A 24,040-nucleotide genomic window follows, 5' to 3' on the forward strand; every position below is an offset into this window, starting at 1 on the left:
CCTCCTCTCCCCCCCCTCTCCTCCTCTCCCCCTCTCCACCCCCTCTCCTCCTCTCCCCCCCCCTCTCCTCCCTCTCCCCCCCCCTCTCCTCCTCTCCCCCCCCCTCCTCCTCTTCCCCCCCCTCTCCTCCTCTTCCCCCCTCTCCTCCTCTTCCCCCCTCTCCTCCTCTTCCCCCCTCTCCTCCTCTTCCCCCCTCTCCTCCTCTTCCCCCCTCTCCTCCTCTTCCCCCCCTCTCCTCCTCTTCCCCCCCATCCTCCTCCTCTCCCCCCCCTCCTCCTCCTCTCCCCCCCTCTCTCCTACTCTCCCCCTCCCTTTCCTCCTCTCCCCCCCTCTCCTCCTCTCCCCCCCTCTCCTCCTCTCCCCCTCTCCACCCCCTCTCCCCCTCTCCACCCCCTCTCCTCCTCTCCCCCCCCTCCTCCTCTCCCCCCCCTCTCCTCCTCTCCCCCCCTCTCCTCGTCTCCCCCCTCCCCCCCTCTCCTCGTCTCCCCCCTCTCCTCGTCTCCCCCCTCTCCCCCCTCTCCTCGTCTCCCCCCTCTCCCCCTCTCCCCCCTCTCCTCCTCTCCCCCCTCTCCTCCTCTCCCCCCTCTCCTCGTCTCCCCCCTCTCCTCCTCTCCCCCCTCTCCTCCTCTCCCCCCCCTCTCTCTCCCCCCCCTCTCTCTCCCCCCCCTCTCTCTCCCCCCTCTCTCTCCCCCCCCTCTCTCTCCCCCCCGCCCTCACCTCCTCTCCCCCCCCTCTCTCCCCCCCCCTCTCTCCCCCCCCTCTCTCTCCCCCCCTCCCTCTCTCCCCCTCCCCTCTCTCCCCCCCTCCCTCTCTCCCCCTCCCCTCTCTCCCCCCTCCCTCTCTCCCCCTCCCCTCTCTCCCCCTCCCTCTCTCCCCCCTCTCTTCCCCCCTCTCCTCCCCCCTCTCTCCCCCCCTCTCCTCCCCCCCCCCCCTCTCCTCCCCCCTCCTCCCCCCCTCCCTCCCCCCCCTCCCCCCCCCCTCTCCTCCCCCCTCTCCTCCCCCCTCTCCTCCCCCCTCTCCTCCCCCCTCTCCTCCCGTCTCTCCCCCCGCCTCTCCCCCCGCCTCTCCCCCCTCTCCTCCTCTCTCCTCCTCCCCCCTCTCCTCCTCTCCCCCCCCTCTCTCCCCCCCCTCCCTCTCCCCCTCCCTCCCTCTCCCCCTCCCTCCCTCTCCCCCTCTCCTCTCCCCCCCTCCCTCTCCCCCTCTCCTCCTCCCTCTCCCCCTCTCCTCTCCCCCCCTCTCCCCCTCTCCTCTCCCCCCCTTTCCCCCTCTCCTCTCCCCCCCTCCCTCTCCCCCTCTCCTCTCCCCCCCCTCTCCCCCTCTCCTCTCCCCCCCCTCTCCTCCTCTCCTTCCCCATCTCCTCCTCTCCCTCCCCCCTCTCCCCCCCCTCCTCCTCTCCCCCCCCCTCTCCTCCTCTCCCCCCCCCCTCTCCTCCTCTCCCCCCCCCCCCTCTCCTCCTCTCCCCCCCTCTCCTCCTCTCCCCCCCCCCTCTCCTCCTCTCCCCCCCCCTCTCCTCCTCTCCCCCCCCCTCCTCTCCCCCCCCCCTCTCCTCCTCTCCCCCCCTCTCCTCCTCTTTCCCCCCCCCCTCTCCTCCTCTCCCCCCCTCTCCTCCTCTCCCCCCTCTCCTCCTCTCCCCCCCTCTCCTCCTCTCCCCCCTCCTCCTCTCCCCCCTCCTCCTCCTCTCCCCCCTCCTCCTCCTCCCCCCCTCTCTCCTCCTCCCCCCCTCTCTCCTCCTCCCCCCCTCTCTCCTCCTCCCCCCCTCCTCTCACCCCCTCCTCCCCGCCTCTCCTCCTCTCCCCCCCGCCTCTCCTCCTCTCCGCCTCTCCTCCTCTCCCCCCCGCCTCTCCTCCTCTCCCCCCCCCATCTCCTCCTCTCCCCCCCATCTCCTCCTCTCCCCCCCTCTCCTCCTCTCCCCCCCTCTCCTCCCCCCCCTCTCCTCCCCCCCCTCTCCTCCCCCCCCTCTCCTCCCCCCCCTCTCCTCCCCCCCCCTCTCCTCCCCCCCCCCCTCTCCCCCCCCCTCTCCTCCTCTCCCCTCTCCTCCTCTCCCCCCCCCCTCTCCTCCTCTCCCCCCCCTCTCCCCTCCTCTCCCCCCCTCCGCTCCTCCTCCCCCCTCTCCTCCCCCCCTCCTCCCCCCCCTCCTCCCCCCCTCCTCCTCCCCCCCCTCTCCTCCTCCCCTCCCCCTCTCCTCCTCCCCTCCCCCTCTCCTCCTCTCCCCCCCTCTCCTCCTCTCCCCCCCCTCTCCTCCTCTCCCCCCCCTCTCCTCCTCTCCCCTCCCCCTCTCCTCCTCCCCTCCCCCTCTCCTCCTCCCCTCCCCCTCTCCTCCTCTCCTCCTCTCCCCCCCCTCTCCTCTCTCCCCCCCCTCTCCTCCTCTCCCCCCCCTCTCCTCCTCTCCCCCCCCTCTCCTCCTCTCCCCCCCCTCTCCTCCTCTCCCCCCCCTCCCCCCCCTCTCCTCCTCTCCCCCCCCTCCCCCCCCTCTCCTCCTCTCCCCCCCCTCTCCTCCTCTCCCCCCTCTCCTCCTCTCCCCCCCTCTCTCCTGCTCCCCCCCACCTCTCCTCCTCTCCCCCCCACCTCTCCTCCTCTCCCCCCCCCTCTCCTCCTCTCCCCCCCTCCGCTCCTCCTCCCCCCTCTCCTCCCCCCCTCCTCCCCCCCCTCCTCCCCCCCCTCCTCTCTGCCCCCCTCTCTCCTCCTCCCCCCCCTCCTCCTCCCCCCCTCTCCCTCTCCTCCTCCCCCCCCTCTCCCTCTCCTCCTCCCCCCCTCTCCTCCCCCCCTCTCCTCCCCCCCGCCCTCTTCTCCTCCCCCCCCGCCCTCTTCTCCTCCCCCCCGCCCTCTTCTCCTCCCCCCCGCCCTCTTCTCCTCCCCCCTCCCCTCCTCTTTCCCCTCCCCTCCTCTTCCCCTCCCCTCCTCTCCTCTCCTCCCTCCTCTCCCCTCTCCCCCTCTCTCCCCCCTCCCCCCTCCCCCCCCCCTCTCTCCCCCCTCCCCCCTCCTCCTCCTCCCCCCCCCCCCACCTAACCTCCCCCTCCCCATATCTTTCCATCCGTTCCGCCTGCCTCTCTTCTGCCTTATTGCTCCTCCTCTTCTGGTGTTGGGAAGATTTAATGTTCCTGAAATGCCTGTTGCACTGTGCATCTCACATGGTTAATGCTGTTTTCCCGCTGCAGGTTCCATGGAAGTGTTCCTTCCCCCGGAAAAGGTGCCGATATTTGGAATGACCATCCCGGAGCAGGAAAACGTGTTATGCGCCCAGCTGCAGTGCTTTCACTTCCCCAGCTTGCGGCACCACGGATTACACAGCTGGTACGCCGAGAACTGTAACCAGAAGTCGGCATTTCTCTGCAAAAGAGGTGAGTGGATACAGGGAGGTACCGCCCCTTGACACCCGCCAGCCCACCAGCTGCTCCTTATAAGGGCAGCAATGAGTTAAACTTTCCAGTTACGGGAGGGAGCAACTACAGGAAAGGGCCCAGGACCTCCGCTCCATGTAAAGCCTTTTCCTCCTACTCCACAAGCTAACGTTTGACTCCATAGTACGAGGTCAATCTGTCCCGACCCACATGCTGCATGAGCAGCCAGGGACTAACTCAAATCATTTCTCAACAACTTAGCTAAAGGGCTGAAGTAGCCCCGAACACTTATATAGCCAAGTGAACAAACCAGGTCTATGTCCCAGTCCCTCACCTGGGGGGGGGGGGTGGTTTATTCCGGGACTGTAACTCAGTCCCTCACCGGGCAGTGTGTTCCTTGTCTCTCTTTCGCTGACGGTGACAGTCCCACTGAAGTGATGGAAAGAGTTTGGTAGAATTCATGTTGTACATGTCTTGTGAGAGTCTGATGGGACAATCTAACCCAAGCTGTACCTGCCCTGGGGGAATTTAATGGGACAGTGTGGAGGGAGCTGAAAGCCTTGATGTGTTTATTTTCCACTTCCCTAGACGAGGGGTGCTGAGGTGAATTGCAATGCACCCAAAAACCCCAACGTGAGCAAGTTTCAACTCAGTGACGTGCTTATGTGCACGCCCCAGTGTGTGCTGAATGCTGAGGTCGGATTACGAGCATGAATTCCACAAATACACTGTTCAGTAATTCCATTTCTGAACTGTGCAGCAACAGTCCATACACACAGTCAGAGTATTAGAGAACATTGTCTGTGAGCTCCTTGCTCTGGAACAATCCAGCAACTTATCAGTGAAGGAGTGGAAAAAGAGAAAGAGTAGCTGACAAATTTTGTGGTATTAGGAGTTTACAAATAGAATTCTTTGTAAATCGGACTCACGGAAACTGATGCTGCTCCTGGATGCAAGGGTGGGGGATCTGATGTCCCGGATTGACAGTGCGAGAGGGAGCATTAATACCTCCTCCAATTCAGTTGCCCTCAAGTTTGTCACCATCCTCCGCCTACTCCATGATGACATGCAGGCCGTGATCCTGACTATGGATCCACCACAGACCCAATTCACGTCTGAACTGGGGTCAAGCAGGGCTTCGTCATCGTACCAACACTCTTCTTGATCTTCCTTGCTGCAATGCTCCACCTCACCCTCAGTAAGCTCCTCGCTGGAGTGGAACTAATCTACAGGACAAACCGGAAACTGTTCAACCTCCGTCGCCTCCAGTCCAGATCCAAGGCCGACCCATCCTCTGTCATTGAATTACAGTATGCAGATGGCGCCTGCGTCTGCGCACACTCGGAGACCGAACTCCAAACCATCATCAACACCTTCACCGACTCGTACAAGCGCATGGGCCTTACATTAAACATCCATAAGACAAAGGTCCCCCACCAACCTGCCCCCACCACACAGCACTGCCCTCCGATTATCACGATCCATGACGAGGCCTTGGACAATGTGGACTACTTTCCATACCTCGGGAGCCTACTGTCAACGAGGGCAGACATAGAAGTCGTCCAACATCGCATTCAGTGTGCTAGTGCAGCTTTTGGTTGCTTGAGGAAGAGAGTGTTTGAAGACCAGGACCTCAAACCAGCACCAAGCTCATGGACTACAGAGCTGTAGTGATACCCAACCTCATATGCTTCAGAGACATGGACTATGTACAGCAGGCACCTCAAAGCGCTGGAGAAGTACCACCAGCGCTGCCTCCGCAAGATCCTGCAAATCCACTGGGTGGATATCGCACCAACATAGCAGTGTTCTCGCTCAGGTCAACATCCCCAGCATCGAAGCACTGACCACACTGGACCAGCTCTGCTTTATGGGGCACATCGTCCGCATGCCTGACACAAGCCTCCCAAAACAAACAAGCCCTGTTGTGTATTGTCCAGGTACATTAAATGTATAAGTACAATGGTGTGCCACAGAGGGCTCTGTGGTGGGAGACCTGAAAGTACCTGCAAGACAGGATATAAAAGGCTGCCCACCACACTCGAGTTACACAATAAAGGACTACGGTCACAGCAGTTACTACAACACCAGACCGTGTGGAGTCTGTGATTTGTGTTCTACATACATCACAAGCCCCAGGGGGGCAGAGGAAAAGTTTCAAGGACACCCTCAAAGCCTCCTTGAAAAAGTGCAACATCCCCACCGACACCTGGGAGTCCCTGGCTAAAGACTGCCCAAAGTGGAAGAGCAGCATCCGGGAAGGTGCCCTACATCTCGAGCCTTGTCTGAGAGCAAGCTGAAGCCAAGCGCACGACAACCCAGGCACCCCACCCACCTGCCCCACCTGTGACAGAGACTGTAGGTCCCACATTGGACTCATCAGTCACCTGAGAACTCCTATTAGTGTGGAAGCAAGTTACCCTCTACTCCGAAGGACTGCCTAAGAGGAACATAGGAACAGGAGTAGGCCATTCATCACCTTGGGCCTGTTCTGCCCGCCATTCAATGTGATCATGGCTGCTCTGTGACATCGCCTTTGGCTCATATCCCTGAACACCTTTGGGTAACAAAAATCTATCACGCTCAAATTTATAATTAACAATTGACCTAGCAGCAACTGCATTTGCGGAAGAGAGTTCCAAACTTCTCCCACCCTTTACGTGTAGAAGTGTTTTCCAACTTCACTCCTGAACGTCCTGGCTCGAGCTTGTCTATGTCTTAGATTCCCCAACCAGTGCAATCGTTTCTCTGCGATAAGGAAGGCAATTGGTAAGGGACCAGCTCATAGAATGATTGGCCCCATTCCGTGGTGTTTCAGTCCATCATGCCGGTGCCAGCTTTTTCAAAGAGCTATTGAATTAGTCCCATTCCCCTGCTCCGCCATGAATCAGTGGGCAGCACTCTCGCCTTTGAGTCAGAAGGTTCTGGGTTCAAGTCCCACTCCTGAGACTTGAGCACAAAAATCTAGGCTGACACTCCAGTGCAGTGCTGAGGGAGTGCTGCACTGTCGGAGGTGCTGTCATTCGGATGCAATATTATTTAAACCGAGGCCCCGTCTGCGCTCTCAGGTGGACGTAAAAGATGTTATGGGACTGTTTTGATGAAGAGCAGGGGAGTTATCCCCGGTGTCCTAGCCAATATTTATCTCTCAAATGGGCTTGTTTGTAAAAGAGTTAACAAGGGGAATGATTTGATTGAGTAATCGGCACGATCAAATCTCCAACAGATAGCTGCATGTGACTTAGTACCTGTGATCACAATGTGATCACATTTAACATTACAAGAATTGGAGAGGTTACTAAAACCCAAACAAAATTGCTACATTTTAAGAGGACCAACTTTAAACACTTGAGAAGTCTTGTCAGAGTGGGCCTGGCTGGTGTGATTGGGGCTCGAGAGTGGAGCCACTGTGGCATTGGTCAAGGAGGTGATTGTGAATGCAATGGACTAATGTGTGTTTCCTGAACCCGTGTCCAGCTGCAAATGGAAAAAGCATCAAAATACAGATGTATGTCATGTGTTTTTTGTAGTTTGTGATTGTCGTTTAGCCGTTTTTAAGCTGTACTTTAAGACTTTTTAGCATTTCCTTGTTGCTCCAGCCTCCCTGACCGAGACAATTCCTGCCTGTTCCTGCATGTCTGTAGTGGGACCCGAGAACTGTCTGACATGGCCTGGTACCCTCGGTGGTCTGGGCCTCCTCATAATGTCACGACTGAACTGAGCTGGGAACTCTCTGTCTGGACAATCAAGGCTTTGACTTGTCCTCTCCTCCACCCTCTTGGCCAGGGCTACCTGGCTGGGCTACAATCTCCCTCTGGGAACCTGCATCTAACCGCATCCTTGTGTTTTAGGTCAAACCTGTGTGGATATAAAAGATAACGTGGTGGACGAGGGCAAGTACTTCACTCCGAAGGGCAACGACCCGTGCTTGAGCTGCACCTGTCACAAAGGCGAACCTGAAATGTGCGTGGCGGCATTGTGCGAGCGTCCCCAGGGCTGCCAGCACTACGAGAAAGACCCGAAGGAATGCTGCAAGTTCACCTGCCTCGACCCAGGTAAAGTAGGTCACGGCCAGCGCTGTCCCATCCCGCACACCGTCGCTCAGTGAGTGCAGGAGGGGAACACTGACTGGGAGTTAAAGGCCTGACGATTGGCGGAGGGGAGGGGGAGGTGAGGAGCTCCCCATACCCTGGGGCTGGGTCACAATGGGATGTCAGGGTAGGGTTGCCATGCTCCAGAATCTATTTGTAAACTGCAAGCAGCAGATGTGTCCGAAGGGTCCATGGGAACCCAGCCTCGGGAAAGGGAAGTGCCTGAAGCTAAATCAGGGCAGCACACGTGTGTCCCACTTAAGTCCCTACTCCAGTGCCATACTGACGGAGCGCTGCACTATCGGAGGTGCCGTCTTTCGGGTAAGATTTGTTAGACCGAGGCCTGGTTTGCTCCCGTGGATGTAAAAAATCCCATGACACTATTTCGAAGAAGAGCAGGAGAGGAAAGAGCGTGCGGCAAACCAGTCCCATCCACCCCTTCCCTCAACGACTGTCTGTCCCACCTGTGACAGAGTCTGTGGCTCTCGTATTGGACTGTTCAGCCACCAAAGAACTCACTTCAGGAGTGGAAGCAAGTCTTCCTCGATTCCGAGGGACTGTCTATGATGATGATATCCCAAGTGTCCTGCAGCCAATATTTATCCCCCAACCGCCATCACTAAAACAGATTCTCTGGTAATTAGCCCCCTGGCACCCCTCCCCCCCCCCTCCCCCACACCCTGGCACCCCTCCCCCCCACACCCTGGCACCCCTCCCCCACACCCTGGCAATCCTCTCCTCTCTCTCTCCCCCCCCCCCCCCACCCTGACACCCCTCCCCCCCCCCTCCCCACACCCTGGCAACCCTCTCCTCTCCCCTCCCCCCCCCCCACATCCTGGAACCCCTCCCCCCCCCCACACCCTGGAACCCCCCACACCCTGACACCCCTCTTCTCCCCCCCCTCCCCACACCCTGGCAACCCTCTCCTCTCCCCTGGCACCCCTCCCCCCCCCCCCCACACCCTGGCACCCCTCTCCTCCCTCACACCCTGACACCCCCCCCCCTCACACCCTGACACCCCCCCTCCCCCACATACCCTCAGATGCCCCTCCCCTCCCACCCCCATTGCCAAGTTCCACCCCAGCTGATATACTCTGCTCGGGTGGGGGGGGTGGTGGCAGAGATCTCGGGGTGGGGGGGCAGGCTGGCAGAGATCTCGGGGGGGGCGGGAGTTGTAGGGCTGAAGTGGTTAGAGATAGGGAGAGACAAGGCCATGTAAGGATTTGAAAATAAGGATGAGAATTTTAAAAATGAGGTGTTGCCAGACCAATGTAGGTCAGTGAGCACAGGAGTGATGGGTGAGCGGGACTTGCTGTGAGTTAGCATCCCCACCGCCTCTTGGAAGTCCCTGGCCCAAGACTGCTCAAAGTGGAGGAGAAGCATCCTTCGAGTCTCTTTGCTGGGAGCCAAGTATAAACCGCAAAAAGCATCAAAATACAGATGTACCACAAATGTAACACCTATATTTTAAAAAAGGAGGCAGACAAAAAGCAGGAAACTGTAGACCAGTTAACCTAACATCTGTTGTTGGGAAAATGCTGGAGTCCATTATTAAGGAAGCAGTAGCGGGACATTTGGGAAAGCATAATTCAATCAAGCAGAGTCAGCATGGTTTTATGAAAGGGAAATCATGTTTGACAAATTTGCTGGAGTTCTTTGAGGATGTAACGAGCAGGGTGGATAAGGGGGAATCAGTGAATGTGGTGTATTTGGATTTCCAGAAGGCATTTGATAAGGTGCCACATAAAAGGTTACTGCACAAGATAAAAGCTCACTGGGTTGGGGGTAATACATTAGCATGGATAGAGGATTGGCTAACTAACAGAAAACAGAGAGTTGGGATAAATGGGTCATTTTCCAGTTGGCAAACAGTAACTAGTGGTGTGCCGCAGGGATCAGTGCTGGGTCCTCAACTATTTACAATCTATATTAATGACTTGGATGAAGAGACTGAGTGTAATGTAGCCAAGTTTGCTGATGGGAAAGCAAATTGTGAGGAGGACACAAAAATCTGCAAAAGGATATAGACAGGCTAAGTGAGTGGGCAACAATTTGGCAGATGACATATAATTTGGGAAAATGTGAGGTTATCCACTTTGGCAGAAATAATAGAAAAGCAAATTATAATTTAAATGGAGAAAAATTGCAAAATGCTGCAGTACAGAGGGACCTGGGGGTCCTTGTGCATGAAACACAAAAAGTTAGTATGCAGGTACAGCAAGTGATCAGGAAGGCAAATGGAATGTTGGCCTTTATTTCAAGGGGGATAGAGTATAAAAGCAGAGAAGTCCTGCTACAACTGTACAGGGTATTGGTGAGGCCACACCTGGAGTTCTGCGTACAGTTTTGGTCTCCGTTTTTAAGGAAGGATATACTTGCATTAGAGGCAGTTCAGAGAAGGTTCACTCAGTTGATTCTGGAGACGAGGGTTTAGTAGGTTGGGTCTACACACATTGGAGTTCAGAAGAATGAGAGGTGATCTTATTGAAACATATAAGATAATGAGGGGGCTCGACAAGGTGGATGCAGAGAGGATATTTCCACTCATAGGGGAAACTAAAACTAGGGGACATAGTCTCAGAATAAAGGGCCACCCATTTAAAACTGAGATGAGGAGGAATTTCTTCTCCGGGTTCTAAATCTGGAATTCTCTGCCCCAGAGAGCTGTGGACGCTGGGTCGTTGAATATATTTAAGGCGGAGATAGACAGATTTTTGAGCGATAAGGGAGTAAAGGGTTATGGGGAGCGGGCAGGGAAGTGGAGCTGAGTCCATGATCAGATCAGCCATGATCTCATTGAATGGCGGAGCAGGCTCGAGGGGCCGAATGGTCTACTCCTGCTCCTATTTCTTAAGTTCTTATGTTCTTAAACAGCGGAAAGAGTGTATGAAAAATCAAGCACCCCATCCACCTGTCCCACCAATCACAATCTGCCCCTGTGACAGAGACTGTCGGTCCCACATCGGACTCATCAATCACCTGAGAACTCATTTTAGTGTGGAAGCAAGTCACCCTCGCCTCTGGGGGACGGCCTAAGAATAAGAAGAATGAATTAACATGGATAGTGGATTGGTTGAAGGACAAAAAACACGGTAGGGATAAACGGGTCATTTTCGGGTTGGCAGGCTGTTACTGGTGGAGTGCCGCAGGGTCAGTGCTGGGGCATCAGCTATTTACAATGTATATCAGTGACTTACATGAAATAACCTTGTATAACGTATCCAAGTTTGCTGACGATACAAAACTAGGTGGGACAGTAAGCTGCGGAGGGCACAAAGCGTCTGCAAAGGGATATAGATAGACTGAGTGAGTGGGCAACTCACTGGAATGTAATGTGGGGAAATGAGGTTACTCACTTTGGTAGGAAGAATAGAAAAACAATGTTTTTTAAATGGTGAGAAATGTTTAAATGTTGGTGTTGAGAGATTTGGGGGTCCTTGTGCAGGAAACACAGAAAGCGAGCATGCAAGTAAAGCAAGCAATAAGGAAGGCAAATGGCATGTTGTCCTTTATTGCAGGGGGTTGGTGTATAAGAGTAAGGAAGTCTTGCTACAATTATACAGGCCCTGGTGAGACCACACCTGGAGTACTGTGCACAGCTTTGGTCTCCTTATCTAAGGAAGGATATACTTGCCCTGGAGACGGTGCAACGGAGATTCACCAGATGGATTCCTGGGATGAGAGGGCCGTCCTATGAGGAGAGATTGAGTAGAATGGGCCGATACTCTTTGGAGTTTAGAAGAATGAGAGGTATCTCAGTGAAACATAAGAAGATTCTGAAGGGTAGATGCTGAGGTTGTTTCCCCCAGGCTGGGGAGTCTAGAACCAGGGGGCACAGTCTCAGGATAAGGGGTCGGCCATTTAGAACTGAGATGAGGAGAAATTTCTTCTCTCGGATGGTTGTGAATCTTTGGAATTCTCTGCCCCAGAGAGCTGTGGATGCTAAGTTGTTGATTATATTCAAGGCTGAGATAGATAGATTTTTGGATATTAAGGGATATGAGGATTGGGCAAGAAAGTGGAGTTGAGATTGAAGATCAGCCATGGTCTTTTTAAATGGCGGAGCAGGCTCAAGAGGTTGAAAGGCCGACTCCTGCTCCTACTTCTTATGTTATGTTCATTCAGCTCCAACAGCACTGTCATTTGTTTAGAAGGAGGTGAGTCCTCACAGGAAACTTTCTATAAATTGCTGTTTACTGGGAGGGCATCACAGAATCATAGAAATCATAGAAGTTTACAGCACGGAAGGAGGCCATCTTGTGTCAGAGTAGCTAAGAGTGTGCCAGCCTGTGTGTGGATCGTGTGTTGAGTGTAACTGCCCTGCTCTGTCCCTCTGCCCGCAGACGGCAGCAGTATTTTTGACTCAATGGCAAGTGGGATGCGCCTGATCGTAAGCTGTATCTCCTCCTTCCTTATCCTCTCACTGCTCCTCTTCATGGTCCACCGCTTACGGCAGAGACGCAGAGAGCGCATCGAGTCTCTCATTGGGGGCAACTGTAAGTATTGTGTCGCAAAGTAATGTTAGTGTCATAAAAGCTGACGACGCCCAGCTCTACCTCACCACAACCTTCCGCAACCCCTCCATGGTCTGTGCCGCTTGTCCAACATCCAGTACTGGATGAGCAGCAATGTCCTTAAATATTGGGAATACTGAACATTGTCTTTGGTCCCCATCACAAACTGCGTTCACGAGCCACTGACTCCATCCCTCCCTCTGGCCACAGTCTGAGGCTCAACCAGACTCTTCGCAACCTTGCTGTCTTATTTTACCCCAAGATGAGCTTCCAATGCCATATCTGCTCAGTCACTAAGACCGCCTTTTTCTACCTCCGTAACATCGCCCTGCCTCAGCTTATCTGTTGCTGAAGCCCTCATCCATGCCTTTGTTACCTTAAGACTTGACTACTCCTGGCCCGCCGTCCACCCTCCGTAAACTGCAGCTCATCCAAAACCTGGCTGCCCCGTGTCCTAACTCTCACCGTGTCCCGCTCACCCATCACCCACTGTGCGCCGTGTCCTAATTCACACCGTGTCCCGCTCACCCATCACCCCCTGTGCTCACTGCCCCGTGTCCTAACTCGCACCCAATCCTGCTCATTGCCCCGTGTCCTAACTCGCACTCCGTCCCATTCACCTATCACCCCTGTGCTCACTGCCCCGTGTCCTAACTCGCACCCAGTCCCGCTCACCCATCACCCACTGTGCTCACTGCCCCGTGTCCTAACTCGCATCCAGTCCCATTCACCCATCATCACCCCTGTGCTCACTGCCCCGTGTCCTAACTCGCACCCAGTCCCGCTCACCCATCACCCACTGTGCTCACTGCCCCGTGTCCTAACTCGCATCCAGTCCCGCTCACCCATCACCCCCTGTGCTCGCTGACCCGTGTCCTAACTCGCACCAAGTCCCACTCACCCATCACCCCCTGTGCGTCGTGTCCTAACTCGCACCAAGTCCCGCTCACCCATGACCCCCTGTGCTCGCTGACCCGTGTCCTAACTCGCACTGAGTCCCGCTCACCCATCACCCCCTGTGCTCGCTGCCCCGTTTCCTAACTCGCACCAAGTCCCACTCACCCATTATCCCTTGTGCGTCGTGTCCTAACTCGCACCAAGTCCCGCTCACCCATCACCCCCTGTGCTCGCTGACCCGTGTCCTAACTCGCACCCAATCCCGCTCACCCATCACCCCCTGTGCTCGCTGACCCGTGTCCTAACTCGCACCGAGTCCCACTCACCCATCACCCCCTGTGCCCCATGTCCTAACTCGCACCGAGTCCCGCTCACCCATCACCCGCTGTGCTCACTGCCCCGTGTCCTAACTCGCACCGAGTCCCACTCACCCATCACCCGCTGTGCTCGCTGACCTGTGTCCTAACTCGCACCGAGTCCCGCTCACCCATCACCCCCTGTGCTCACTGACCCGTGTCCTAACTCGCACCGAGTCCCGCTCACCCATCAGTCACTGTGCTCGCTGACCTGTGTCCTAACTCACACCGAGTCCCGCTCACCCATCACCCGCTGTGCTCACTGACCTGTGTCCTAACTCGCACCGAGTCCCGCTCACCCATCACCCCCTGTGTGGTTAAGCAACGCCTCGATTTTAAAATTCTCATTCTTGTTTTCAAATCCCTCTGTGGCCTCGCACCTCCCTATCTATCTCTGTAATCTACTCCAGCCTCTCAACCCCCTGAGATCCCTGCACTCCTCATATTCTGGATTCTTGGCCCGATTTTAATCACTCCAATATTATCTGCTGTGCATTCAGCTGCCTTGGCTTTAAACTCCGGAATTCCCTCGTTAAACCCCTCTCTCATCTTTTAACACACTCCTTAAAATCTATCTCTTCTTTTGGTCATCTGTCCTAATATTTCCTTATGTGACTTGGTGTCAAATTTTGTTTGATAATCGCTCCTGTGAAGTGCCTTGGGACATTTTACTACAATAAATGCGCTATATAAATGCACGTTGTTGAATTTCACCAGTATCCTGCCATGCTGTGTCTGGCAATTCTTCCCAGACCATTTATACAGTATTTATATACAGCAATAGAAGTGCTTCTATCATACAACTTGGGTCTTGGTCTGCTGTGGCTCAGTGTATAGCATTCTTGCCTCTGAGTCAGAAGGTTGTTTTTAAAAACTCTTTTTATCGAGCTTGCCCTGTTTCTCCAGTTAGTGGAGAAGAATGTGGGACTGAAGCACATTGAGAGCTCCATGTGACCCTGGCAAGATCCAGTGTATCAGGCCTGACACAAGTACAGTTGGTGAGCATCCTTTCCTCCGATGTCGAATGCACCAGTAGAGGAACATTTCTGGGAATCTGATGGGAGCAAGACTGTAAAGACTGCCTCCACCTATCTCAATGCAGCCAGGCATCTCCAACAATGATTTATTTTCAATATCAACATTCATTTTTGTAGTACATTTTAATGTAAAGAAACTGTCCCAGCGCACTTACCAGAGACGTACTGAATGGACACCAAAGCTTGGTTAAAGAAAGAAGAGAGGCGCTGAGATTAAGGAGGGATTCCGGCTGAAGGCACGGGCACCAATGGTGGGGCAAAGGGAGAGAGAGATGTCAGAGTCAGGGGAACGAAGTGTGGGGGGGGTCGGGACAGGTGGGGTGGGGGGGGGGTCGGGAGAGGTTGGGGGGGGATTGGGAGAGGTGGGGAGGGGGTCGGGAGAGGTGGGGGGGGGGGGTCGGGAGAGGTGGGGGGGGGTGCAGCGCTCCCTCAGTACCGCCCCTCCGACAGTGCGGCGCTCCCTCAGTACCGCCCCTCCGACAGTGCGGTGCTCCCTCAGTACCGCCCCTCCGACAGTGCGGCGTTCCCTCAGTACCGCCCCTCCGACAGTGCGGCACTCCCTCAGTACTGCCCCTCCGACAGTGCGGGGCTCCCTCAGTACTGCCCCTCCGACAGTGCGGTGCTCCCTCAGTACCGCCCCTCCGACAGTGCGGCGTTCCCTCAGTACCGCCCCTCCGACAGTGCGGGGCTCCCTCAGTACTGCCCCTCCGACAGTGCGGTGCTCCCTCAGTACCGCCCCTCCGACAGTGCGGCGTTCCCTCAGTACTGCCCCTCCGACAGTGCGGCGCTCCCTCAGTACTGCCCCTCCGACAGTGCGGGGCTCCCTCAGTACTGCCCCTCCGACAGTGCGGCGCTCCCTCAGTACCGCCCCTCCGACAGTGCGGCGTTCCCTCAGTACCGCCCCTCCGACAGTGCGGCGCTCCCTCAGCACTGCCCCTCCGACAGTGCGGCACTCCCTCAGTACTGCCCCTCCGACAGTGCGGGGCTCCCTCAGTACTGCCCCTCCGACAGTGCGGCGCTCCCTCAGTACCGCACTGGGAGTGCCAGCCTAGATATTTTGTGCTGAAGTCCCTGGAGTGGGGCTTGAACTCAGGTGAGAGTGTTGCCCACTGAGCCACAGCTGACACACGGTGATCTGAAGGCAGTGAATTCAGAAGTGAGCGGGAAAAGAGAGCTGAAATAAAGATTGAAATTATTGAGGATGAGGACGTTGCGTGCAGGGGCTGAGGGAGAAACGGATGGAGGCTATTTTGGGGAGAAGTGGGAGAATATCAGAGTGGGGCTTGGGAGTGGCGGCAGACAAAGAGTCGTTAAAGAAGAGGCGAAGGAGTGTTCTGAAAGGAGGAGAAGATTCCGGAGAAGTAGAGGAAGAGTGCGAGTGATAAGGGCCAGGTCTGGCCAGCAGGTGGTGAGGGGGAGGAGGCCTCAGTAAGGGTCAAGGTGTCAGCCAGGCTCATTGCAATCATCTGCATGGCGAGGCAGTGATTGTCCATCTGCTGGCTGAGGCTAAGGGGACGAGTCATAGTCATTGCCGCACAGAAGGAGGCCATTAGGCCCATCGAATGAATGGGACAGGAAGGAGGCTGGTGACAGTAGCCCATGGCAGGCACACTGGGCAAGAAGGTTGGCGAGAATGTAGGATGGGAGCATTGGGTTTGGTGCCGGAAGGAGGCAGGGACAGGCCCTTTGGAGAATGTAGAGAGAGGCACCACAGGGTAGCTGTGGGTTTATGCCAAGAGCTTCAGTCCTGGCTCACGTTTCTCTGTGTCAGCAATTGGTAACACTGAGTTTGGTGCTTGAAGTTGATTCTCTACATTTCTTTTCACAGTGCATCATTTTAACCTGGCCCGAAGTCGAATGCCAGGCTTCGATTACGGCCCGGATAGCCTTGGATCAGGCCTAACTCCTCTACATCTTTCTGACGATGGTGAGGGAGGAGCATTCCACTTCCATGACCCCCCACCTCCATACACAGCATTTAAATACCCAGACATACAGCACCCCGACGACCCACCTCCACCGTATGAAGCGTCCATCAATCCAGACAGCATGGTTTGTGTCAGCCCAGGTATGTCCAACCTCACCGTCATAGGCGCTCCCTCATATCGAGGATGACTTGCTTCCACGCCAAAAAGGGATGAGCTCACTGGTGTTTCAATGAAGGACCTAATATTCCAAGTCCCGAACTACATCCTGAAGCGTGGATTTTTTTAACGTGTGGTGGCCGTTGCACACCAGCCACCACACGGGCTTGACAGAGCGAGGTCTTGGTCCAGTGACAAGTGTTAACCAAGACGACTGGAGACCTGCTCTGCTGCAGGACCTAGTGCACACACATATCGCAGTGTGGGCTGGCCCTTGCTGCCCCTGGGCCCTCGCCTCTCCTGGGCCCCGATCACATTCCTCTGCAATCTCTCGACGCTCCTCCACCCCCGCCCCGGCCTCCTCAGCCCCTACCTTCCCCACCCTGACCTTCCCCACCCTCGTAGGTCCAACCTACTGTCTGTGTCTATTAAAACTCAGGCCCAATATTATATATTGATGTAATTGGTGTCCCAGTATTATAGGCCCATGATCTGTAAAGGGTGACAAGAGAAGTTCATGAGACCCCAGGATAGGGGTGGGATATTAAAGGGTGAGTGGGATTAGGCTGGCGATTCTGTGGGAACCAACAATGATAGAAACATAGAAAATAGGTGCAGGAGTAGGCCATTCGGCCCTTCGAGCCTGCACCACCATTCAACAAGATCATGGCTGATCATTCCCTCAGTACCCCTTTCCTGCTTTCTCTCCATACCCCTTGATCCCTTTAGCCGTAAGGACCATATCTAACTCCCTCTTGAATATATCCAATGAACTGGTATCAACAACACTCTGCGGCAGGGAATTCCACAGGTTAACAACTCTGAGTGAAGAAGTTTCTCCTCACCTCTGTCCTAAATGGCCGACCCCTTATCCTTAGACTGTGTCCCCTGGTTCTGGACTTCCCCAACATCGGGAACATTCTTCCTGCGTCTAACCTGTCCAGTCCCATCAGAATTTTATATGTTTCTATGGGATCCCCTCTCATCCTTCAAAACTCCAGTGAATAAAGGCCCAGTCGATCCAGTCTCTCCTCATATGTCAGTCCAGCCATCCCGGGAATCAGTCTGATGAACCTTCGCTGCACTCCTTCAATAACAAGAACGTCCTTCCTCAGATTAGGAGACCAAAACTGAACACAATATTCCAGGTGAGGCCTTACCAAGGCCCTTACAACTGCAGTAAGACCTCCCTGCTCCTGTACTCAAATCCCCTAGCTACGAAGGCCACCATACCATTTGCCGCCTTCACCGCCTGCTGTACCTGTATGCCAAGTTTCAATGACTGATGTACCATGACACCCAGGTCTCCTAATCTGCCATTCTGATAATATTCTTCCTTTGTGTATTTGTCCCCAAAGTGGATAACCTCACATTTATCCACATTATACTGCATCTGCCATGCATTTGCCCACTCACCTAACCTGTCCAATTCACCCTGTAGCCACTTAGCATCCTCCTCACAGCTCACACTGCCACCCAGTTTAGTGTCATCTGCAAACTTGGAGATATTGCACTCAATTCCTTCATCCAAATCATTGATATATATTGTAAAGAGCTGGGGTCCCAGCACTGAACCCTGTGGCACCCCACTAGTCACTGCCTGCCATTCTGAAAAGGACCCGTTTATCCCGACTCTCTGCTTCCTGTCTGTCAACCAGTTCTCTATCCACATCAGTACATTACCCCCAATACCACGTGCTTTAATTTTGCACACCACGCTTGTGTGGGACCTTGTCAAAAGCCTTTTGAAAGTCCAAATACACCACATCCACTGGTTCTCCCTTGTCCACTCTACTAGTTACATCCTCAAATTTCCAGAACATTTGTCAAGCATGATTTCCCTTTCATAAATCCATGCTGACTTGGACCGATCCTGTTATTCAAATACTTTCCAAATGCGCCGTTATTTCATCTTTTAATAATTGATTCCAACATTTTCCCCACTATTGATGTCTTCTCTGATGTTTTCTCTCTCGCTCCCTTTTTAAAAAGTGATGTTACATTAGCTACCCTCCAGTCCATAGGAACTGATCCAGAGTCGATAGGCTATTGGAAAATGATCACCAATGCATCCACTATTTCTAGAGCCACTTAAGTTCTCTGGGATGCAGACTATCAGGCCCCGGAGATTTATCGGCCTTCAATCCCATCAATTTCCCTAACACAATTTCCCGCCTAATAAGGATATCCTTCAGTTCCTCCTCACTCGACCCCCGATCCCCTAGTACTTCCGGAAGGTTATTTGTGTCTTTCTTCGTGAAGACAGAACCAAAGTATTTGTTCAGCTGGTCTGCCATTTCTTTGTTCCCATTATAAATTCACCTGAATCTGACTGCAAGGGACCTACGTTTGTCTTCACTTATCTTTTTGTCTTCACATATTTATCGAAGCTTTTGCAGTCAGTTTTTATGTTCCCGACAAGCTTCCTCTCATACTCTATTTTCCCCCTCCTAATTTAACCCTTTGCTCCTCTGCTGAATTATAAATTTCTTCCATTCCTCAGGTTTCTGCTTTTTCTGGCCAATTTATATGCCTCTTCCTTGGATCTATCCTTAATTTCCCTTGTTAGCCACGGTTGAGCCACCTTCCCCGTTTTATTTTTACTCCAGACAGGGATGTACAATTGTTGAAGTTCATCCATGTGATCTTTAAATGTTTGCCATTGCCTATCCACCGTCAACCCTTTAAGTATCATTCGCCAGTCTATCCTAGCCAATTCACGTCTCATACCATCGAAGTTACCTTTCCTTAAGTTCAGGACCCTAGTTTCTGAATTAACTGTGTCAATCTCCATCTTAATAAATAATTCTACCATATTATGGTCACTCTTCCCCAAGGTGCCTCGCACAACAAGATTGCTAATTAGTCCTTTCTCATTACACATCATCCAGTCTAGGATGGCCAGCCCTCTAGTTGGTTCCTCGACATATTGGTCCAGAAAACCATCCCTAATACACTTCAGGAAATCCTCCTCCATCGTATTGCTACCAGTTTGGTTAGTCCAATCAATATGTAGATTAAAGTTGCCCATGATAACTGCTGTACCTTTATTGCACGCATCCCTAATTTTTTGTTTGATGCTGTCCCCAACCTCACTACTACTGTTTGGTGGTCTGTACACAACTCCCACTAACGTTTTCTGCCCTTTGGTATTCTGCAGCTCTACCTATACAGATTCCACATCATCCAAGCTAATGTCCTTCCTTACTATTGTGTCAATTTCCTCTTGAACCAGTAATGCTACCCCATCTCCTTTTCCTTTCTGTCTATCCTTCCTGAATATTGAATATCCCTGGATGTTGAGTTCTCAGCCTTGGTCACCTTGGAGCCATGTCTCCGTGATGCCAATAATATCATATTCATTCATTGCTGCCTGTGCAGTTAATTCGTCCACCTTATTACGAATACTCCTCACATTGAGGCACAGAGCCTTCAGGCTTGTCTTTTTAACACACTTTGCCCTTTTAGAATTTTGCTGCAATGTGGCCCTTTTTGATTTTTGCCTTGGGTTTCTCTGCCCTCCACTTTTACTTTTTTTCTTTCTATTTTTTGCTTCTGCCCCTATTTTACTTCCCTCTGTCTCCCTGCATAGGTTCCCATCACCCTGCCATATTAGTTTAACCCCTCCCCAACAGCACTAGCAAACACTCCCCCTAGGACATCAGTTCTGGTCCTGCCCAGGTGCAGACCGTCCGGTTTGTACTGGTCCCACCTCCCCCAGAACCGGTTCCAATGTCCCAGGAATTTGAATCCCTCCCTTCTGCACCACTCCTCAAGCCACGTATTCATCTGAGCTATCCTGCGATTCCTACTCTGACTAGCACGTGACACTGGTAGCAATCCTGAGATTACTACCTTTGAGGTCCTACTTTTTAATTTAACTCCTAGCTCCCTAAATTCAGCTTGTAGGACCTCATCCCGTTTTTTACCTATATCGTTGGTACCTATATGCCCCACGACAACTGGCTGTTCACCCTCCCCCTCCAAAATGTCCTGCACCCACTCAGAGACATCCTTGACCCTTGCACCAGGGAGGCAACACACCATCCTGGAGTCTCGATTGCGGCCGCAGAAACACCTATCTATTCCCCTTACAATCGAGTCCCCTATCACTATTGCTCTCCCACTCTTTTTCCTGCCCTCCTGTGCAGCAGAGCCAGCCACGGTGCCATGGACTTGGCTGCTGCTGCCCTCCCCTGATGAGTCATCTCCCCCAACAGTACCCAAAGCAGTGTATCCGTTTTGCAGGGGGATGACCGCAGGGGACCGCTGCACTACCTTCCTTCCACTGCTCTTCCTGTTGGTCACCCATTCCCTATCTGGCTGTGTATCCTTTACCTGTGGTGTGACCAACTCACTAAACGTGCTATTCACGTGCTATTTACTCTGGATGCTCCAGAGTAAACCCACCCGCAGCTTCAGTGCAGCAATGCGGTCTGTCAGGAGCTGCAGCTGGACACACTTCCTGCGCACATAGTAGTCAAGGACACTGGAAGCGTCCCTGACTTCCCACACAGCACAGGAGGAGCATGACACGGGTCTGGGCTCTCCTGCCATGACTTAACCCTTAAATTAACTTAATTTGGCAACGACAATGATAAAGGTTACCTACTGGTAAAGGAAAGAAAAAGAAAAAACTACTCATCAACCACCAGCCAATCAAGCAGATTTATTGGTCTGATCGGCTTGTTTCCATCCTGGAACATTGCGATGGAAAGGAATGCCACAATAATCAGGCAGAGAATGACATGGCATTCAAAGAGAATAGATGAAGTTCATGTTTGAATTCAGACTGTGGATCTGCTGACGGGCCTTCAGCTGAAGTGTTGCCCTGTCTGTGCCCAGGGCCTGTTTGCTCTTTAGTCTGATCCTAATTCACTTGGCATCTGCCAAAGCCTGAAGTTGAAAATGTGACGGGGCGAGGGCGCGATAGGGCGAGGGCGCGATAGGGCGAGAGCGAGGATGTGATGGGGCAGTTTGGAGTCTGCTTCTTCCATCAGGTGCAGTTTATTGTGCGATACAGAAAATAAAGTGCATTATGTTTGACTTTAGATGGCAGTGGTGGACAGGTGATGGAGCCGGGCAGCCCGCTGCCCACGGCAGAGAGTGCCCCTGGAGAAGAGGCAGATGCAGCAGACTTTACTCTCGCCATTGCCACAGAGGAGCTGGAAGACTCGGCTGACAGCAGCAGCTTGCTGGTGCCGCACGACACGTGCTCAGAGAGCACAGCACTGAGCGAGCACGCTTCAGTAAACACTGTTGTATAAACGGGGAGGGTCGGGCGGGGTCGAGATTGTTTTTTGGAATTAGAGCAGATGTTTGCACAGTGCTGTACAGACAAACACCAGTCCGATGACTAAACAAGGCTTTCCTTCTGGTTTCCAGCAGTCAGATTTCATGTTTCCATGACGAGTTGATCCTTTGTGTATATATTGATGGTGGAATGCAGCACGTTTCTCTGGAGACGGGTACAATAGGACTTTAGGAAACTAATGGGCAGCTGATTTTTGTGTTTTTAATAGACTTTGCGTATGAATGCAGGGCTCTGAATCGAGGGGCTGGAAGGAACTTGAGGGGTTGGTGGTTCTGCATGCTGAATATAAACTGGCATCACAAAACTCTCATAACGGGGATCACAGACCCAGGTGGTCACAGGCCGCGGGGGGTCACAGACCCAGGGGTCACAGGCCGGGAACTGATGGGGCCCATTTTTGGAAAGAGCTGAGTGATATTTGTAGATATACAGACGTGCACTCACTGTTGGTATTCGGGAATGTCACTGAGATACAGGAATGGTGGGACTAAGCTGTTTAACACTAGGAAGAAGCGTAGGTAGGTTGGGTGTACACTGGGAGTGGGGTTACAGCCTCGGGCACTGGGGGCGGGGGCGTTTACAGGCTTTCGGGATGGGCGGCAGCAGTGATTACAGGTTCGCCCTTGGAAGGTGGGGTGGGGGTTGAGGCCTGAACTCGGGGTCTCAGTATGACTTTGTTTTGCCAGAACTGTATCAGCACCAGTATGTTCAAGAAGCTGAGTGTGGAGGCAGGCTGTGCCTCCCCCCCTCCCCCCTCCCCCCCCCCGGGTCGCTGGGCCAGGGGCAGTGTACAGAAACGTGACGAGTCCGAGAGCACATTCCCACATCCCGTTCTCCCTCACCCTGCTCACTCTTCCCTACTGGAGATTTTCAATATCATGTTCATTTTTGTTGGATGATATTAATCAGTGGTGTTGATGATAATTGATAGGTTGATCATTGTTACTGTGGCCAATAATATTGGTGATTGATTGATATTGATCAACATGTTAATCATTGGAACGGTGCTATTGATTGGGTTTATTGATATTGATTGATATATTCATCAGTGTGATTGGTTGATGTTGATCAATTATATTGATGTGATTGGTTGATGTTGATCAATGATATTGATGTTGGTGTTGGGCTTTGCGTTGACTTGTTTGCTGCAGCCATTTTGTTGGGAAACTCCATTCAGGCGGAGTGTTTGGGAATTGTGCACCACCTTTCCATTGTCCAGTCACAATCTCTCCCCTTGTTCCTCAATTCACACACGCACATGCACACGCACACACACACACACACACACACACACACACACACCACATGTTTGTACCTAGTTTGTCTGTGATTGAACTTCCTGTGGCAGTGGAAAGATTTTGATATTACGTGAAATGTAGAGATTAAATTTGATACTGTTAATAGTGCGTGCGTTTCAGAGTTTCCATTTTTCACTTTGCTTTTTGGGCAGCACATGAGGAGCTGTTCAATTTCTCATGTTGCTGTTAATAACATTCATTGAAATGCCAAATAAATTCTAAAGTGGAGGTAACTTCCTTTCTGTTCTGACTTTTCATTATCACGTCTCACCATAATCATCCCTCATCTGGCAAGAAAATAGTTGTCAGAAGTGGAATCTCGGCAAGTTTCCCAAGATAGCGCCCAGTGTGTCGATTCAAAGGCTGGGATCTAATCGAAGGGTTCGGGGTTTTTTATATATATAGACGGATACCCGGGAGTGAGTTACAGGCTGGGATCTAATCGAGGGGTTCGGGGGGGGTTTATATATAGATAGACGGATACCCGGGAGTGAGTTACAGGCTGGGATCTAATCGAGGGGTTCGGGGGGGGTTTATATATAGAATAACAGATACCTGGGAGTGAGTTACAGGCTGGGATCAAATCGAGGGGTTCGGGGGGGGTTTATATATAGAATAACAGATACCCGGGAGTGAGTTACAGGCTGGAATCTAATCGAGGGGTTCGGGGGGGGTTTATATATAGAATAACAGATACTCGGGAGTGAGTTACAGGCTGGGATCTAATCGAGGGGTTCGGGGGGGGTTTATATATAGAATAACAGATACCCGGGAGTGAGTTACAGGCTGGAATCTAATCGGGGGGGGGGGTTCGGAGGGTTATATATAGAATAACAGATACCCGGGAGTTGAGTTACAGGCTGGGATCTAATCGAGGGGTTTATATATAGATAGACGGATACCTGGGAGTTGAGTTACAGGCTGGGATCTCCTCTGTGTTCCGGCCAATATTTATCCCTTAACCAACACATTTATCTGGTCATTAGCACATTGTATTCATCTCAGGGAGCAGATGGGTCCTCAGTTTAACGTCTCATTCAAAAGACGGAACCTCCAGCAGTGCAGCACTCCCTCAGTACTGCACTGGAGTGTCAGCACAGCTCTTTGGGGG

General features: G+C 53.2%; 1 protein-coding gene across 1 annotated transcript; it reads left to right on the plus strand.

Moving 5' to 3' along the window:
- Window positions 1-3,160: 3,160 nt before the first annotated feature.
- On the plus strand, window positions 3,161-23,162 carry dgcr2 (DiGeorge syndrome critical region gene 2). The gene is made up of 5 exons (XM_070887491.1): window positions 3,161-3,338; window positions 7,190-7,393; window positions 11,773-11,925; window positions 16,062-16,301; window positions 21,370-23,162. The coding sequence occupies exons 1-5, from the start codon at window positions 3,161-3,163 to the stop codon at window positions 21,582-21,584; spliced, it is 990 nt and encodes a 329-aa protein (XP_070743592.1). The 3' UTR covers window positions 21,585-23,162.
- Window positions 23,163-24,040: the final 878 nt, after the last annotated feature.

The sequence above is a fragment of the Pristiophorus japonicus genome, chromosome 8 (assembly GCF_044704955.1).
Source record: "Pristiophorus japonicus isolate sPriJap1 chromosome 8, sPriJap1.hap1, whole genome shotgun sequence".
NCBI classification, from domain to species: domain Eukaryota; kingdom Metazoa; phylum Chordata; class Chondrichthyes; family Pristiophoridae; genus Pristiophorus; species Pristiophorus japonicus.

What these genes read in the sequence shown, in the direction of transcription:
- dgcr2 (XM_070887491.1), top strand. Translation starts at nt 3,161, where the DNA reads ATGGAAGTGTTCCTTCCCCCGGAAAAGGTGCCGATATTTGGAATGACC. An exon ending in GTTCACCTGCCTCGACCCAG is followed by an intron (nt 7,394 to 11,772) that starts GTAAAGTAGGTC and finishes CTCTGCCCGCAG; the next exon opens with ACGGCAGCAGTATTTTTGAC. An exon ending in CATGGTTTGTGTCAGCCCAG is followed by an intron (nt 16,302 to 21,369) that starts GTATGTCCAACC and finishes GTTTGACTTTAG; the next exon opens with ATGGCAGTGGTGGACAGGTG.